Below are 19176 nucleotides of genomic sequence, written 5' to 3'. Positions count from 1 at the left end.
TCTTTGGATCACCAAAGCTCCACATGCCAACTAATCATATTGTTTAGACCTTTGAAATTATATAACAAAAATATTATGAGAACCACCAGAAGATATTGGTGAAAGTAGGTACAAATCAGAACCATACAAAAAGCACATTATGAGCTTATCTGCATGGAGAAAAATCAATTTTCTAGCAGTGCAAACTTTTAGCAATCCTTAAATGCAATCAAGATTTTCACTTTCCCATCCCACATCAGCTTCAAGGGAATTCGTTAAGCAAAGAATGACATAAAGCATAGTCGGATGTTATATTTCAGACTGCCAATAACGGAGAACTATCTCATGTTTCTTGTACTAGTAACCAATTGTCATCAATGGCACAACCAAATAGAAGAGGTATATTCTTCTGCATCACTGGAATCTCCACGTGACAGAGAAACTTAAGCTTCTAGGATGACAAAGTGAATATGACCATCAAGGCTGACTGCCAAGTGCTGCCTACTTGGGATCACCTACTGAACCATCACATAGACCAATTTTGAAGGGCAGGCTCAAATATGGGGGCAACGGTCCCAATTCTGTTATATGGCTTTATACTCTGTTTGGTTTAATATCTCTTAATTTGAGAATGGGAGAGGGTTCCCCACGGTCGATTCTTCTGGCTCATTCAAAATGTGATTCTCGTAGTTGACAAAGCGGCAAGGCAACCCAAGGCAGTGGAGGGGTGCTTAAGCGCTTAGGCGATAAGGCGGTCGCCCAGGCAGCCAAGTGTTATTTTTTATTTCCCCTCTTTTCTAACATGATTTTGTATGTTACAATATATACCTCATATCTTCAAAAATCAACATTAAGCCACATCAAGTCATCAAAAATAAAAATAAATTCACATCAAGTAATCAAAAATCAATATTAAGCCACATCAAGTTGTCAAAAATCAACATAGAACTAGAAGACAGCATAACTGAAGAAGCAAGCTATTGAACGTTTGAAACGGTCAAAACATACAGTTGGTTTATACTGTTCTTGGAATTGGTCATTGTCATGTATACCTAGTCTCACATTTGGTTTATACTATTCTTAGAAAATATGATCTTATCTATAAGGAATTAAATTGTTCTCGATTTAGAGAAATATTCTTGTTCTCTAAGAAGTTTGACTGGTCAAATGATTTTATTTTCACCTAGACTTTTAGTATTAGGTAGAGCACAAAACCAGCTTTTCAACAAATCCAAGATTGCTTAAATCTGATTTTTATTATATTCCGGTCAAACCTTATTTGGTGTACCCAAAGGCTGTCAAAATCATTTTGAATGAAAATATTTTTTTAGATATAAAAAAAATGAATATTTTATTGCTCTTTTGATTTTTAACAATGTTTTACAATATTAAGATTTATGAAATATTTAGATTTGACAAAAAAAAAACCCAAGTTGAAAATTTCACCTACCACCGAAAATCCAGCTCTTTGTTTTTGAACTAGGAGTGTTGACTTTTTATCCTTTTAGAATTTTATTTTTTAACTATTTTTATTGGATTCAAATAGGGGGCAATTGCTTCTTTCGATAAGTCATGAGACGAATTCAGATGGAGATAGGAATTTGGATTCGTTACTTGGGGCTAATGTGGAGACTATGCGGCATCTAAAATCATCCCAAGAGCCAGTAGCCTCTTGTGTGTGGCGGGGGGAAATCTTCTATACCTCCGTTCCTCAACGTTCCTTATTCAATTTGAATGAGAATAAAGAGAAGTTCCATGAGTCTGCTTGGAACCGATCGATTCTTGAGCCATTCATTCTCCCTTCTCAGTAGCCGCCAATATGGGGTGGGACGAATCTCCTACACCACACCAATGGTGGTGTGGGGAACAGTATCATCCACATGGGGCTCACATGATCAAGGGAGGAGAGAGAAAATAATATAAAAAAAAAAAAAACCACACGAGAGGGCGTATGGTACAATGGTAGTGTAGGAAACACTTTCCCCTCGAGAATTATGGGTATTTTAGAAATTTAATTGAGAATAACTAGTCTAGATTTGGGTTGATATTCTTACTTATCTTGTATCTCATATTTTGGATTCACTTTTGAAATAATTTAGTCAGTCTTAAGTATACAACCCAACCCTCAATACAATAGTCAAGCCCTCTCACCCCATACAGACACGACTCTAATAATTTACACTTCAATTACTGGTACGTTTTACCACAATTTCTTTGCTACTTGTGACAAAACTGCCTAACTTTCATTGCTTGTAGGTCAAGTAAGAGAAACAGAGTTACGTCTATAAACAATTGTATACCAGTCATATGTTTCAGTTAATGAGTTAGTTCATGTGACTTTTCGCAAGCATGGTGATTGGTTTCTGAAGAAATAGTTCCCTGTGGAATTGCAAAGAGTACTAGAAGCCCATTCAATAAGTAGTTCATTTTAAAGATTTATTTTTTTCCTCTTTATCCAGTCTTTATGCAACTCCTTGCGTTATTTCATTAATTGTTTGATCTTTGAAAACCGTCAAAGCCTAGTCTTTATCTACTCTAAACCTAGCTCCAATCATTAAATCTCCAAGTCTTTGATGTATCTAGTAACGTGCCAATTTTCAATGCCACTGGTAATTTCCATACCAAATCCTAACTAATTGAACCAGGCTTCTATAACTTTCCCATAACTAAAGTTCTAAACCCAACTATTTGAACATCAGATTTCTTTTTTTTCATTTTTTGTTCTCTGCATGGATGAGGGGGAGAGGGGAGTTCCTTGTACATTTGCTTTGTTCATTGTGTTTCTCTTCCTTGCTGGACTATAAACCATACACCAAGAGTATGATAATTTTGCAGAGTCGATTCTGCTGAAGTTTGCGCTATACCATAAGATTGCTTGAACATAAAGGTTCATAGAGATTAAAAATAAGACGTGAAAAGAGATGTTATTTATGCACTCATGCATGAAATCTAACCGTCTCATTTAAGCATACACTATCTGTTTGCATACATTTCGGTAACTATAAAACAGGAACAGAAATTAAAATAAAAATGGGAAAATAAACTAATCCAACAACTAAAACAGCTCTGTTAATTACCATGGTCAATGCCAAGCACTGGAAAGTTTCATTGCGCCCAATAATATCATTGCGTACAGTATTAATGGCCAATCTGAGAAAGTCATGGTTCTCATTAAGCAAGCATGAAGTCACAATGTATCCAACCTGCAGCAATATTTAGCATAATAAAAGTACTTTGTCAGTGCAGCAGTCATGTACTGTATATCCGAAAAACAGTTCACCAAGAGATTGAAGGTAAAAAATATGAAGAAACAGGACTATGTGTAGATGGGTACCCATGAACAAAAACTCGATGCTGCATGAAGTATGTTTTATTAAGAACAGCATCTAATGAAATCATGTTGCTACATTGTGCGAGAAATGAACTAAGTTCTTTATTCCTCCCTCAAGATTTGTCAAATTTTAAGTCTTATCTCATTTTTGTACTTCTCACACAATAAACTTTTCTACCATCTTAAATAAAAAGTAGTACTCAGTAATATGGAGCGAGGTGGAACTGTATACAGAAGCAAAACAGATGTTCTACCATACAGACATCAGTTCCCCCATCAAAAAACCAACAGCCCAAATCAGATAACTCTCTCTCAACATATAACACCATTAGAATGGTTGAGAACCACAATGAAAACATACAATCAGTTGCATCAACAGTTTCTTTCCTCCCCTAAACCCCATGTGATGCAGTATGGATAATAGTTGTAATGGCAACTAGACGACCCATGACGTCAGAGGGACTTCCTAGGCGAAAAGACGGTGCCCGCCTAGCAAGGTTCTAAAACTTGGTTTTGACACTGGTTTCGACCAGCCAGAAACCGAGATATGGTCGAAATTGGTCGAAACCAGGGATTTTTTCCTAGCCAACTCGGGTTGGTGGTTTCGAGGCCCAGAAATGCTTTTTATGCTCTGGTTTTTTCTATACAGCATATTTTTGACATTCTAAACACAATGCATGAACTATATTCACCCAAAAAAAAAAAAAACACTTAAAATGGTACTTATGGTTATTGACCTAAGTTTACTAGTGTACGCACAGTGTACTAAGAATCATAGTTGTCAAGGGCGACGCGTATTTATGAAGTAAATGTTCTTATATTTTTCATTTCATTTACTTAAGATATTATTCATAAATAAGCAAATACCCCCTATTTGAATCCAATAAAAATAGTTCAAAAATCAATTCGAAAAGGATAAAGTCAACCCCCCAGTTCAAGAACAAAAACTGGATTTTCGGCGGAAAGTACAATTTTCAACTTTTAAATGCTCAGGTTTTTCTCAAATCTAAAAATTCCATAAATCTTAATATGGTATAACATTGCTAAAAACCAGAAGTGTGGTAAAATATTCATTTGTTTTTATGTTTACAAAAATATTTTCATTCAGAGCTATTTTAAATAGCATTCGTGCACACCAAATAAGGTTTGACCGAAGAGCAGAGTTCAAAATCTCGGCGAGATCTTGGAAAACTTGAGCTTCTTGAAACGAATTATTATACGAAACAAAAAAATGTAAAAACTCGACCAAGATTTCGAATATTTCGAGAATCTCGGAGAAATCTCTGTGAAATCTCGATTATGTTGAGAATCTCAACCTCCTTAGTAGTTAGTACTCATAGAGTCATAATATTGTATTGTTGGGACTTGGGAGTTAAGACGTGGAAGACTAGGGTAGTAAGGTGTCTATGACTTATGTATTATTCATTGTACTTAGGTTGGGTGTCTATGTAATATGCATTGTGAATATGTCATTGTATCTTGTGGTTTGTAGTAAAAACTTAAAGTCTTCAACTATTTCTTAAATAATTATTCAATAATATGTGCATAATTTGCTTGTTTTACTTGCCAATTATGTCTCATATCATTCAAACAATGTGTAAAATAGGCAATACTACATTAAGAGTTCGGCATTTATTGCCAACCAAGGGTGCAAATCCAAAACACCAAATTGGGTGTTTTTTTTTTCAATTTGAACCTTTAAATATGTTTATTAAGCCTAAAACAAGCTTACCTTTTCGGAGCCAACTATGGCCATATGCCCAACGAAACATAATTCCAAAACATAAAAAAAAAATACACTGTCTCGCCGAGATCTCGGAAAACTCGACCTGGTCGAGACCGAGTTTTAGAACCTTGCCGAAGAGGTAAAAGAACATTGAAGTCTGAAGAAGATTGATGTGCAGAGCAGGAAATTTAAGTGATGCAGACAGAATATCAGATCTGAAATAAGAGGGTTGAATAATAGAATTGAAGAGGGGGAAAAGGTAACCGCATGTGATAGAGAAGATGAAAGGTCAGATGAAGTTGCTGGTTTAATGGATGATGGTGTAGGTTCAAGAGAAGAAGAGAAGAAGGTAGGTTGAAAGTTAAAGAAGATATGAGAGAAATAGAGGGTAGGAGGGAGAAACTTGAGAGAGGGAAGGGTGATGAAAGACTCCACGTACAAGGGGGTTGCTCACACAACTATTCTTGAAAAATTCCAAAGGAATCACTTCAATTTCTAATTCAATGATAACTCAAATTCATGCCTTACATCACTGGGTTACATGGTATTCAAAGAAGAAAATGACTCTTGGACTTTAACAAGAAACATTAATGACTAGCACACTATTCTAAACTAATTACTCACCTAGAAACTAACTAAACTAATTACTCACCTAGAAACTAACTCCAAAAAAGTTAATTCTTAGCACACAACTATTGGACTCCCTAGACTAATAACTCACCTAGAAACTAGTACCAGTAAAGTATGAAAGACTTAGACTTAACTCTTAAACTCCTAGTCTAGGAATTTAAAAAGTTACATTAATACACCTAGGAATATGAAAAGACAAAACAAGAAAAAGGGAAAGACTATCTAATTTATTATTCTAGAGCATTTCAAGGGCCATGTGGGGCCCACTTCAGTCCACCACGTAGGGGAGTGAACCTGGCCAGCACAGAGGTCATGCAAGGAGGCTGGCTGGTGCTCGGCTGGCCATGCAGGGGGCTGGGCTGGGGCTCTCCTGGCTTGCCCACAGTTTCCAGTTTTGGGCCAAAAATGCCCTGCATCATTAAGTCCATCAAAGGTAAGATTGAAGTGTACAGAAAGTTCCTAACCTAAGGAGAAGATTGAAGCTAAATTGGCCCAAAAACGAAAAAGACGAGAAAAAAGAAAAGGAGCAGTTGCATGACTGCATAGCAAACCAGGTCTATAAAGATCAATTCCTCTCCGTCCTCTTCCCCCTTCCATTTTCTTTCTTCCACTCCTACCCATCCCAAAATCATTTTTTTTTAGTTTCCCCTGATGATGTCATGTTACTCCCTTCCCAGTCTACCCCCTGCTGCTTCTTTTCCTGTCCCTATCTCTCTCAATTATAAATGTGAAGAAAAAATATTTAAGAAAAAGAAACTTTAATGTCAGAATTTACAATATATATCTCTAAATATGAGCCTTAATCGAAAGTTTTCCAAATTCACTTAACATGTCACAAATCAATTTAGAGATGCCTCTACCTGCTTTTCTGGATACTTGGGTGCAGATATTAAAGACACGGTTTCCATGTGACCAAATTCTACATCATATCCCAGCATATATATGTAGAGCATTTTCCAAACATATTTCTTCTTCTCATAAGGTGTCAAACCCTGTCAAAAAGAACAACAGAGCTGAATCACTATAGCTTTACAGAATCCAAAGGAGAACTGGTAAAGGATTGAACAATAGTGACAATTTGATGTTCAGCTCAATTTCCATGGTTTGCAATTTGCCAAATGTTTTATGAATGAACACATTTGGCTACAAGATGTGCCAAATGAGAACACAATTATCGGGTATTCTAGAGAATTAGGTATCTATGATAATTGACATAAAAAAATAAGGGACAGTGTTAACTAAATTCCGGTTAAGTAATTATAAACATAATGAAGGTAAGACTTAATTTTTTATAGAACAGTCGGAAAGAAGATTAGGATTTGTTTATTAAGTCAGGGTGCATAACTATAGTACTCCGAGTCATGAGTACCTGTTTGATGGAATTAGGAAACCCTGATTCCAACTGGGATTCATGGAAACAAAAGATCTAGTTCTAAGTAGGACAGAGAATGTTATTCCAAGTATTGTTAAGACGCCAGTATATGGATGCATTGTGAGAGTGATATAAACATTCTATTCAGCTGTAGAGGCTTTAACTTATGGTTTCTTAGCAGACATCTGCATCATCAACTTCTTTTTTGTTTCCCTCCAATCAGTGTTTAATGAACTTAATTTGCCTAAATTTTCTATAAAGCACAGTGGACATTCTCTTAATATTACCAGACTGGTACAAGAGAACTAAAAGAAAAGGAAAGGAAAGGAAAAGAATAAAAACAAATCAAAATTTCAGGAATGTGCAACATGCTGCTGGTTTCATTGAATCACAGTTCAGGAGGGTTATGAGGAGTTTTTCTCTCCTATGTCAACCTGCAAAGCTTTCAGGTAGCAGGGACAATAAATAATTTGCTTTCCTGGGCAAATCATGTTCTTTGTCCTAAGCCAGCATGCACAATAGAAAAATAGAGAGGGTTCTCCTAGCCCTAACCTCCCCCACTTCTATAGAGTAGGTACCAATCAAAATTAAGTTTGGTTCTTCTCTCCTAAGTTTTCATTTTCTTTTCTTCTGGTTACATTTCTATTCTTATGGTTTTCTTCTGCAGTTTTCTTCTCTTCTGACGGCTAACCTTAATCCTTCAGATTTTCCCCCCTTCCTACTCCCAAACCTATACAATCTGTCGAGCCTCTTCTTCATGCGATTCAAACAACCTGCAGCCTAAGAACCTAATGCCCACTACCAGCACCTTACCCCTCATGCAACCTTTGTTATCTACAGCCTCATCTAACAAGTGCTTGCCCTCCACCAGCACCTCACCACCAGCACCATACCCTACTTCGAGCAAGTCTTTGGCCTCATTGTCATCCAATTCTCATCCTGCAGATTTACCGATTCCAAGCCAAACCCACTCAGCTCCACCATCAATCTCTTCCCAGTTAGATGAGCCCCATTCCCCCACCCATTAGAAATCTTTAAGTTTCATTATTATACCCTCCTATTTCCAACCCTTTAGACTCCCCTTTGCAATCCGGCCTGCAGACCAATGTCAACCATACTTCTAAACCTCCTCCTCAAAGGTCTGTTATTTCTTCTGGAAACCTTTTGTCTCAGTCTAGTCACGGTTCTCGTGAAGGGTTGCCCCCTTCAACCTGGTCTGGTCTTTTCTCAGGTCACTCTTTCGTTGAAGACGGGTTCAAGCTCAAGTTCATTAAACCTGCACCTCAGAGGGTAAACCAGTTGCTTTTCTCCCGTCCCAAAATCTAGTTTCGGGTACTTCTGTTTTGGCATCTGCTGCGGTGGGGTTTTTCCTTGGCAAAAATCCTCCTTTTTCAGCAGTTAAGGCCATGGATCGAGAACTCGCGAGATCTCGCCAAGTTTCTCGGTTTTTCAAAAACTCAAGTCGAGATGCCATACGCATTATAAAATTACATTTCTCGGCGAGCTGAGATATCTCGGTATCGTCTCGACCAATGCATCTGAGACCAATTTGGAAGTTTTTTTCCTGCTTTTTTACGTTATAAAAATGCAATTTCTCGCCGAGATCTCGGTATCGGGTCTGGATATGGGTTTTGACCCATTTTTTCTCCCCATTTCACCCATCTAACCCATTTTATAAACTAAGTTACATGGACAGAACTCGAAAATCTCGCTGAGTTCTGTCCATAGCTCTAAAGAAAGGGAAAACAGCCCATTTTGCACCATTTTCTTCCTCTTTCCTTCAAATCTTGGGTGGATTGCATGGTTTCAGGTGAGATTCAAGTGCTAAATTGAAGATTCAACTCCAACAGTCCAAGAATCATCACCTATTTCAAGAATTTTCAAAGGTATTTTCTAGTTTTCCCCAAATCTATTTTTTTCAACAAAATTTGTGTAATCCTTGATAGATTCATGTGGTTTTGATATATGTTAAACATCTTTGGCCGATCTATCACTTGATGGAGTCGGATTTATTTTTCAGTTAATAAATTTTTTATTATAATTTCTGAAAAAATAAATGATTTATTTGAAAGAAAAAAATTGAAAAAAATAGGATGAATAGTGATTGTTTGAAAATGATTTTCATATATGTTGAATAACTTGGGATGCTCTACAACCCCATGGATCAGTTTTTTATTTTCACACATTAATAAATTTATTTTATTTTTCCGATTTAATAAAAATATTATAAAAATTAAAAACATATATATAATATTAAGAAAAAATACTTGTTGTTTATGAAAAATTATGTACAACATATATACATAATGTTCAACTTCAAATGATGTCAAATACATCATTACATTAGATTTTTCTTATACTTTAAGGTATAAATATTTTTAATAAAAATTCTAAATATTATTTTTAATTAAGAAATAAATACTAGGGTTAGGGGATAAATAAGAGATAGTTATTTCATAGTTCTAGTAGCTTGAAATTATGTTTAACAGTTATGAATAGCATACTTTAAGTCTTGAATACCTTACTTTAAGTGAACCATAGTTATTAATATATGTTTTTTTATGTAACAGTATAAAATATAAGATATTTTGTGCACAATGTTTGATATAGCATGGCAACATGGAGTCCCGATGTCCGCAGACAAAAAGAAGTCCAAATGCAATTATTGTGGAAAGTTGCTATCTAGAGGAACCACCAGGTTAAAGCAACATTTGTCTGGTACAGGCAAGGATGTTGCCTCATGCCCAAATGTTCCTACCCAAGTGAAAGTTGCAATGGCACATCACTTGAAAGGAGGAAGAATAAAGAAAACTGAGAGGGAAACAATGCAACAACAGTTTGATGAGGCAGTACTAGAGAGGCCTGGTGTAGAGGTCCATAGAGGAGATGATACTGACTTTAGGCCTCCACCTGGTGAGTTTCAATCAGAGGCTGAATGAAGAATTTACCAGCAGACTTTGGCTGAGAGTAGACAAAGTTTTCATTTTGAGAATATAAGAGCATATAAGCAAGCAAGAGGAGCTGGTAGATCTGGCTCAACTGCACCACTGTAAGAAGATGCGAGGAGGAAAGCACTAGGATAAGAAATATACCACGACCCCCAACCCGACCACGAGCACATTCTCCAGATCCCATTTTTTAGCAGGATCCAACAATTTTTAGGCAACAAGATGCCTACCAGCCAACCATCCCGTAAATGTTTGGTGGTAAACAAGAGGAAGCACGAAAAGCCTTTAGCAAGTTCATGTTTTACCATGGCATTCCAGCCAATGTAGCATAAAGAACATACTATAATGCATTCTTTGATGCTGTAGGGAGGGCTGGCCCAGAATGGAAGGGGCCTTCACTACATGAATTATACAATGTATATTTGCCTCAGGAGGTACAGGAGTTGAAAGATTACATTGATAGTTTGAAGCCAATGTGGGAGACATATGGGATTACTCTTATGGCTGATGATTGGACTGGACCTACTAGACTGTCCATCATAAATTTCATGGTGAGTTGCAATAGGAAGACTGTATTCTTGAAGTCTATCAATGCATCAAAGCATGTAAATGATGCATCATACTTGTATAAGGAGTTGAAGCAAGTGGTGGAGGAGGTAGGACCAAAGAATGTTATCCAAATTGTGACGGATAATGGTTCCAACTCTAAAAAGGCTGGAGCGAAGTTGATGAATAAGAAGAGTAAGAGGATCCGGCTCTTTTGGACTCCATGTGTAGCCCATTCTATTGATTTAATGCTGAAGGACATGGGGAAAAAGACTTTGGTGGCGTGAGTGGTAAATAGGGCAAGACAAGTAACAAATTTTGTGTATAACCATGGTTATGCTTCAGCCTTGTTGAGGGACAAATGCAATGGAGATTTAGTGAGGCCTAGTGTCACTCAATTTTCCACCAACTACATTGCATTGAAGAGCTTTCAGACGAAGGTGATAGGTCTGAGGTCTATGTTTGCAAGTGAACAATGGTTTAGTTGGCAAGGTTCTAAGTCAGAAGAAGGGAAGGCAGCACAACAGACCATTACAAGTGATGGATTTTTGAAGGACTTGGACAAAGTAGTTGCCATATTAGAGCCAGTGGTGGCAGTACTGAGGATGGTTGATACAGAGAAGAAGCATACCTTGGCCCACATTTATGTTGCGATTCAAAAAATGAAGGAAATGGTTAGAACTGCTATACCTCGAAGTCCAAAGTCCTACATTAACATCATTGATGAGCGGTGGGAGAAGCACTTGAGTCATCCATTGCATAAAGCTGGTGAGTTCAACATACTTTACACTTTAAATGTTAAAACTTTTTTACATTTACATATTCATAACCCAAAGGCATTAAGTCACTAACAAATTATATTTGTGGTGTCTACTTTACCAGCATACTATTTGAATCCAAAGTATCAGTACTCCCATGATCTTAGGCTAGACACAGATTTCTTAGAGGCAGTTCAAGCTGTTATTGAGAAGTTGGAGCCTAATCCAAATATACAAGCTACCTGCAATGATGAGGTGAGATTATGGGACTGTGGTACTCCATTTGTTAGTTTATGAATGTAATTACTAAATAGCAAATACTAATGCCTTTAACAATGTTTGAAATTTAAAATGAAAATAGATCAAATACTTCAGAGAGGCCTCAGCAAGTTTCGGTCAACAAGCTGCAATGGAGGGTAGACAAAAGTCAGACCCTGGTAGGTGGCATGATATTACATTTATGAATTATAATTTTATCCCTTTAGAATGCGCATATTCTTAATATTCTATATTTGTAATGCAGCCGATTGCTGGGTGCTTTATGGTACAAGTTCACCCAACCTGAGGAAGGTAGCAGTGAGAGTGCTCTGACAAACTTGTTCATCCTCCGGATGTGAGCACAACTAGAGTACATTCTCATTGATACATTCAAAGAAGCGGAACAGGTTGGGTAGCGAACGACTGGAGCAGCTTGTGTATGTGCACTACAATATGAGATTAAGGATGAGGCACATACGTGAAGGAATTGAAGCCAATGATAAAGAACCCATTGAACTGTCCAATATTTTCCAAGAGGACTCTGATGAGGATGAGGATCCCTTATTCCAGTGGGTGAGGGATCGTGGTGCACCCGATATGGATCAGCCTGGGGGTAAGCCCGACCCCACCATTGCGTCTGTAACCGGTACTGATGTTGACGAATATATGTCGTCGCAAGAGGGGCGTGCACATTCAGACTCACCGAGACCTTTCGAGCCTGCTGTAGGAAGTCATGTTGATGATGATGGTGGTGGTGATGATGACAATGATGGTGGTGATGGTGGTGGTGATGGTAGCAATGATGGTGGTGGCATGCAGAGTAGTGGTTATTATGATGATCGTCATGAGGAGATGTGCGAGCAGTACCAGGGTAAAGTGGGAACGCAGGAGGACCCTGTGTGTTTCACAGGTGAGTCTCAGTTTACGCATGCCACTCAAGATCAAGACCATGGTGGCCACTCTAAAACATACAACAGAAAGAAGGGTCGCAAACACTCACATGCTCAGGATGATGACAGCAGTATGAACACCATGCTTGCAAGTTTCGAAAGCATGAGTATAGATACTACTAGTAAGCATCAGTCAAGGCATTCATCTCAGCATCATCATGGCTATGACTATGGCCAGGAGAGCACCGGTTCTGAATATAGTGACTATGGTCAGTATGGGCAGTCAGCAGTTGAGTTTGACAATCAAAGCTCTGGGTCAGGTTTTGGACACATATTCCCAGTCCCAAACCAGCCATACATGCCTCAAACTCAATATGACAGTAGCAGTGGATCTTACACCTCATACCAACAGCCTCCTATGTACCCTAAGATAGGGAGGTTGGTATATGTTGATAACAACATTTATGACTTATATGGAGGCTGTGTCATACTATGCGCAACACTTCAGCAATTCTATGACATGGGAATTCTTTGTGGATCAATATGGGGATGAATTTATTACTCGATCACATTTTATGTAACAAATTCAGAGAACATTGATGTAATGTACTTTTTATTTGAATGTTTTGATTGATATGTACTAATTTGGATGTTTTGATTGCTAATTTGCTATATATTACTAAATTATGTGTAGAGTAGGTTGCTTTAGTACGACTCGTTGCCTACCAACCTATGGTCCAAAGTGAAACTCATATTTGGACTTGTTTTTTGGAAAATCTGGGCATGCCATTATGTTTAAATGGCCTAAAATAGGCTGAATACCAAGTTTTAGACCCAAAATATGTGTAAAACCCACCGAGTTGGGGGTCTGAGTCACAAAAAAAAAATATGCAGCAACTCGCCGAGATCTCGGCGAGATCTCGACTCGTCTCGGTTTCTGGCTGGGCCAAGATGCCACCGAGACCCGAGTTTTAGAACCTTGGTTAAGGCATCGTCACACGTCAGTGGAAGCATTGTAAGGAGGTGAAAATTCAAATGCTGGATAGTGGTCATTTCATTTTTACATTCCCTTCAGAGGAAGACATGCATTTAACAATAGACAAAGGTCCTCGGTTTGTATCCCTAAAACAAATTGTTCTTCAGCCGGGTCACCAGATGTTCAAATGCATCACAATGCTCTATCTTCTCTACCTATGTGGGTTACTTTTCCGAAATCGCCACTCTATCTCTGGACTGAGGAAGGCTTAAGTATCAAAGGTGGGAAAGCCATTATTTTCAGATGTAAGAACAAAGGTGAGAGATCGATTATCTTATGCAAGGATTCTTATTGATGTTTCGGCGGATTTCTATTTTGGTTCCTCAATTACTGTTCTTCCAGAAGATGGGAAATTCTTTCCCAAGAGGTCTGTTTCGAGTGGCTTCCTCTCAGATGCATTTATGTCTCTGTTTTGGTCATCAGGACAAGCATTGCCCACGTCAACCAAAAGGAGTTCAAAAAAACTCTTATCCTGACATATCATTGAATCAAGATATGGGTGCTACTTCTCCAACGGATAATAATCATCATTATTACAGAGAAATCTTTTCTTTCAGCAGCAGAAAAGATCATTGCTCAGCCTCCTTTGGTTAATTCAGATTTGGTGGCTAAAAAGGAAAATGCGCCAGGATTGAACCTCCACGGGAGCCCCTCACAGCAGTTACCCAAATTAACTTACTGAGTTATTGCCTCTTGATTCAGTTTCAAATCCCCCATTTTTGAAAATTTTGAATCCCATCCTTTCATAGATAACAGCAACAGTTGTCCCTCTCATCCATCTCTTGTTTTCCACAATAACCACACCTCACATTCTTTCTTTGTTTCCATTAATCAATATGCTGTGTTGGCAGAATTAGAGTCCCAAAATAAAGATGTTTCTTGTCCTTCAAATGCTTCAGTTTCTCACTCAATTGCTTTGTCTAACCAACACTCAAATCTGAACATGTGTTCCACTTCTTCTTTGGAGCTTCCTGAGGACCCCACTATGGTTAGAGGGTGCAACTCTTCAAGTAACCTGGACCAGCAGATATATAGTTTGGACCCAAGCTCTGAAAATAACCTTAATCCAGTCCATCTTGACCCAAACCGACCACATCTGTCCCTTCATTGCCCCTTCCATCTCCATCACATTATAACCAAGCTCAACCCGATATGTCCCAACCCATTTCTAAAATGCCTAGCCTTCTGACCTCTACCCAACCTCACCCACATGACCTGAAATTGAACCAACCCAATCCATTTTCTTCCCAGACCAATCCCCATTGCCCAGACCCCTCTTCATCCATTGTCTCACAAACCAAAGCCAACGTCATTCATTCCCAAACCAGCATCTCTTGACCCCAAACCATCGAAACCATATCATTCCATCTATCCCTAATCAGCCACCTCAGCCGAACTTATCTCAATCTAAACTCTCTCCAACCCAATCTCGGCTTAACCATCAAAACCAAAACCGTCAAATAACCTGCCCCCCAATCCCAGCCCAAAACCACCTCTTCTCCATCTCATCCGACCCTTCCTCCTTCCAGTTTCCCTTCAGGTTCTTCCAATCCTTCTGTTTCTCGTGATTTAGGGGCTCTTCCTCTCCATGTAGACCTGGTAGGCTCCGAAATCTGGCAAACCATTTGTCCCTCCCCCTAGGCCCCTTGTTCCTACCTCTAAGAGGAAGAAAGGAAACCAGTGATTTTATTTACCTTCTGGGTTTTTCATTCTATCTTTCTTCTTTTTTTTCCCTTTCTCTTTCAGGTTTATGGACTCAATCATTTGTTGGAATATCAGAGAATTAAATAATCCTTCAAAGCAGGCAGAAGTCCAAAGCCGTTTGCATCGCCAACGTTTCTGCGTTCATGTTCTTGAAAACAAAGATCAAGAAGGAGAATTATGTCCCTATCTGTTCTTCAATTGCTCCTTCATGGGTATTCCACCACAACTATCAGTACCATCAGAATGACCATATTTGATGTTTCTGGAATAAAGGTAAGGTTGCTATCCATTTCTTGCCTGCTTTTGATCAATACATTCACTTTAAGGTCACCCTTCTTCAGAATAATCAAGATTTCCTTTTTACTGCAATTTATACCTCCAGTTCTCTATTGGAAAGAGGAAATCTCTGGTATTCTCTTGTGAACATTTCGAGTCAGGTTGGGTCTAACAATTGGCGTCTAGTGGGTGATTTCAATGTTGTGTTATTCTCTCATGAAAAATCGAGAGGTCTTCCTGTAGATGACACTTATCTCTGAATTTGCTTCCTGTCTTAATTCTATAAATGTTCCGGATCTTAGATGAACAGGTTTCAAATTCACTTGGTTTAATAGGAGAACTGCTGATTCTAGAATATCTTGTAAACTAGACTGTGTCCTTACCAATGATAGCTTTACCAATGATAGCTGGATCTCTTCCTTCCTTGCATCCTATGCAAATTTGAGCCCCCTGGTATTTCTGACCTCAGCCCTAGCATTATCACTATTGGCCCTTTATCTCCTTTGGCCCAAAGCCTTTTAAGTTCTTTGATATGTGAGCCAGCCATAGTGATTTTCTTCCTCTTGTTAGGCAGGCTTGGAGCCCTCCAGTGAAGGAGAGGTTTTGTCCTCTTTGCATTTTCTCCCAAAAGTTAAATCTGTTAAACTTGCCCTTAAAGATTGGAATAAAAATACTTTTGGTGATATTTTCCAGAATGTTTAGGATTGTAGATCTAATCTTTCTGATATTCCATATAAGCTTCAAGTTGACCTACACAACCAGATTCTTGCTGAAGAGGAAAGGTCCTTATCTTGTAGGCTGGGTTCCCTTTTAAAGATAGAAGAGAGCTTTTAAAAGCAGAAGTCCAGAATCAATTGGTGAACCCTTGGGGATTCTAATTTGGTTAATTTCCATAAGTCTATGAGGGCTAGGCAGAGTTTGAATTCAGTTTATAGTCTGAGCAACTCCGCGGGGAACCTTTTTACTAAACAATTTAATCCATCCAATCTTAATCTCATTCAGCCTATTCCATTGGATTTGCCTTTTTCTAAGGTTCCCCCCCCCCCCCTCTTCTCTTACCTGAAGAGGATTTTTTCTTCCATTCCTGCTATAAAGGAGATTTTGGCAGCTATCAGATCAGGCCCTGACTGCTTTAGCTATCGGTTTTTTATTGCTGCTTGGGACATTAGTAATGAGGATCTTGTTAAGGTTGTCCATAGCTTCTTTTTCAATCCTTTGAATATTAGAAGCATCAATCAGACATTCATTTGCCTTATTCCCAAGCATGAGGGGGCTGATTTGGTTTCTTCTTTTCGCCCCATTTCGCTTGCTAATCTCCTTTATAAGTTTGTTGCTAAAATCATTGCAAACAGACTGAAACTTGTTACTAATGACCTTGTCAGTAACAATCAGGATGCTTTGATTACTGGTAGGAACATTGCTGATAAAATCCTCTTATGTCATGAAATAGTTTGAGGGTTTGATAGTAAAAACCATCCTCCTGTTCTTCTTAAGTTGCAAACCCATAAGCTTTTGACTCTATTAGATGGTATTATATTATCCAAATTCTAGCTAGGATGGATTTCCCTCCAAACTTTATCCATTAGATCCATTGTTGTATTTCATCTGTTAATTTCTCTGTTTCGGTCAATGATTCCCCGCAGGGTTACTTCAATTCCAAGTTGGGGATTTGCCAGGGTTGTCCTATCTCTCCTCTTCTTTTTTCTATTGCCATGGAAGGCTTCTCCAAACTTTTAATGGCAGGAACTGAGGCAAATCCCATTCAACCTATCCCAAAGTGTAAGGCTTTGAAGATCACTCACTTATCTTTTGTTGATGATCTTATGATCTTACCAAAGCCTCTCTTTTTTCGGGGACAGCTATTTCTGAAGCAATTAACTCCTTCTCTGCTATGACTGCCCTATCCATTAATCCCCATAATTCTGTTTTTTGGTGGGGTTTTTGTGAATCTTAAAGCCCAGTTGAATGAAATTTCGGGGTTCCCTGAGGGTCCTCACCTTCCTGTTAACTACTTGGGGCTGTCGCTAATCTCTTCTAAGCTCTTTGCCCATCATTGTTCTCCTATTCTTGATAGGCTTAGGAAGAGACTTCAGTTTTGGAAGAGTAAGAGCCCGTTTGATCAGAACGGAAAAACACCCTAAAAACTGTTTGATAAACCTGTTTCGTTTTTAGTGTTTTTTGAAACATAAATAGAAATTTATGTGTCCTAGAACACATTTGACAAACTAGTCCAACTTGTTTTTACGCTTCTCAGAACAAGTTGGACAAAACTGTGCCTGATAAAATCGCGAGTAAAAAAAGGTTCCCTTCTCATCTACTCTCTTCGTCCTCACGACCAGCAAGAACTGCCTCAGCTTCTCATTGTCTTCTACATCGACCACTGCAGAACCCCTCTCTCTCTCTCTGTTATGCGGATTCTTTGGTCTTTGGTCTCTGTTATGCTGATTCTTCATCTTATCTTGTTCACTAAATAGATGCTTCTCATCAAGTAATCTGTAATTGTCTCACATTACTGCCCCTGTCCATCTTTTACAAGCTTACACATAAACCAAGCGGCATATACTAGAGGAAAGTACAGATGATTGATTTTATTCTGCTCTATATATATCAAACCGGAGAGTGGTAGCTTAGCAATTGGTTATCGATGTTCGGTGGTATTAAAAATTGGAAGTCAGTTGGGATGCCATAAGTGAATTCCATATACTTCAAATTTGTTTGTCTTTCACTGTTGAATATCTTTCCCCTTTTAATTTCTGTCGAATTATATATAATTTTTTTTTTCATTATATAGGTTATGTGTGATGCTTACACCCCAGCAGGAGACCCGATTCCACCAACAAGAGATATAATGCTGCAAAGATTGTCAGCCAGCCTGATGTTGCTGTTGAAGAACCCTGGTATAATTTTGTTATTGATCTCTCTTCCCCTGTTCCAATTGGTCCTTCTGTTGATCTCTTCTTTAATTACCTTTTCATTTTATTATCCGAAAAAATCAGGTATGGAATAGAGCAAGATTACACCCTTTTGCAAAAGGATGTTAAGTGGCCTGTGGGAGGTTTTCCTGGCCCTCAGGTAATACGTTATGCCAGGTTAAGCTTCAGTACCATTGACTTGTGTTTTTATTATTGTTTTTGGGTTCTAAACCTCTATTGGGTTTGTTCAATTATGTTTCTATAGCCTAGGTCTTGGGGGTTTTTTTTTTGGGGGGGGGGGGGGTGGGGTTGGGAAGATGGGATTAAGTCTATGTTTGCTTTTGTTGCTTTCTTCCATTCTTGTAAGTTACTGGAATTCTTTGTTTTCTGTCATTAATCTTAGATCCTTCTCTCCAACTTGGTCTTTTTCCTAGAACTGATCTCTACCTGGTAATAGAATGAATTGGATGAAACACTGTTTTTTTTTTTTTTGGGTGAATGATGAAACACTGTTATTTGATGCAGTATGTTAAATGTGTTGAAGCTACATATATTCTTATGTGAGCTAAGGTTTTAACCTTGTGATAGGCATAATTGAAATTGAAAATCCATATTTATTGCAAAACACAGTGAAGTTCTTTCCCCAGTTCTGCAGCCAGCTCGACTGTTACTGTTCTCTACTTAATATCTTCAACTGCTGTGAATGATTGCTTTCAGCTTTTAAGAGGATATATTGCTCTTCATCTTAGATGTGAATCACAATTTCAGGTAAGGTCTAATCAGTGTTTAATTTCAATCTTAACACACCTG

At 38.3% G+C, this 19176-nt stretch overlaps 1 protein-coding gene and 1 long non-coding RNA gene across 2 annotated transcripts in view; one reads left to right on the top strand and one right to left on the bottom strand.

The window, feature by feature from the left end:
* LOC122654695 (AP-2 complex subunit alpha-1-like) overlaps window positions 1-19176 on the bottom strand; it is an 88782-nt gene that overhangs the window by 62605 nt on the left and 7001 nt on the right. The window contains exons 2-3 of the mRNA XM_043848904.1: window positions 6527-6658; window positions 3057-3182 (exon numbers count right to left, since the gene is read on the bottom strand). Of these exons, the coding sequence (XP_043704839.1) occupies window positions 3057-3182; window positions 6527-6658 (258 nt within the window). The remainder of the gene's footprint in view (window positions 1-3056; window positions 3183-6526; window positions 6659-19176) is intronic.
* On the top strand, window positions 1109-18673 carry LOC122654696. Its single transcript, XR_006331952.1, has 3 exons — window positions 1109-1120; window positions 18246-18351; window positions 18451-18673. It is a non-coding gene; the product is annotated as an uncharacterized LOC122654696 (long non-coding RNA).

Source organism: Telopea speciosissima, chromosome 3, assembly GCF_018873765.1.
Source record: "Telopea speciosissima isolate NSW1024214 ecotype Mountain lineage chromosome 3, Tspe_v1, whole genome shotgun sequence".
Taxonomy (NCBI): Eukaryota; Viridiplantae; Streptophyta; class Magnoliopsida; order Proteales; family Proteaceae; genus Telopea; species Telopea speciosissima.
This window is presented reverse-complemented; position numbering and strand designations above follow the sequence as displayed.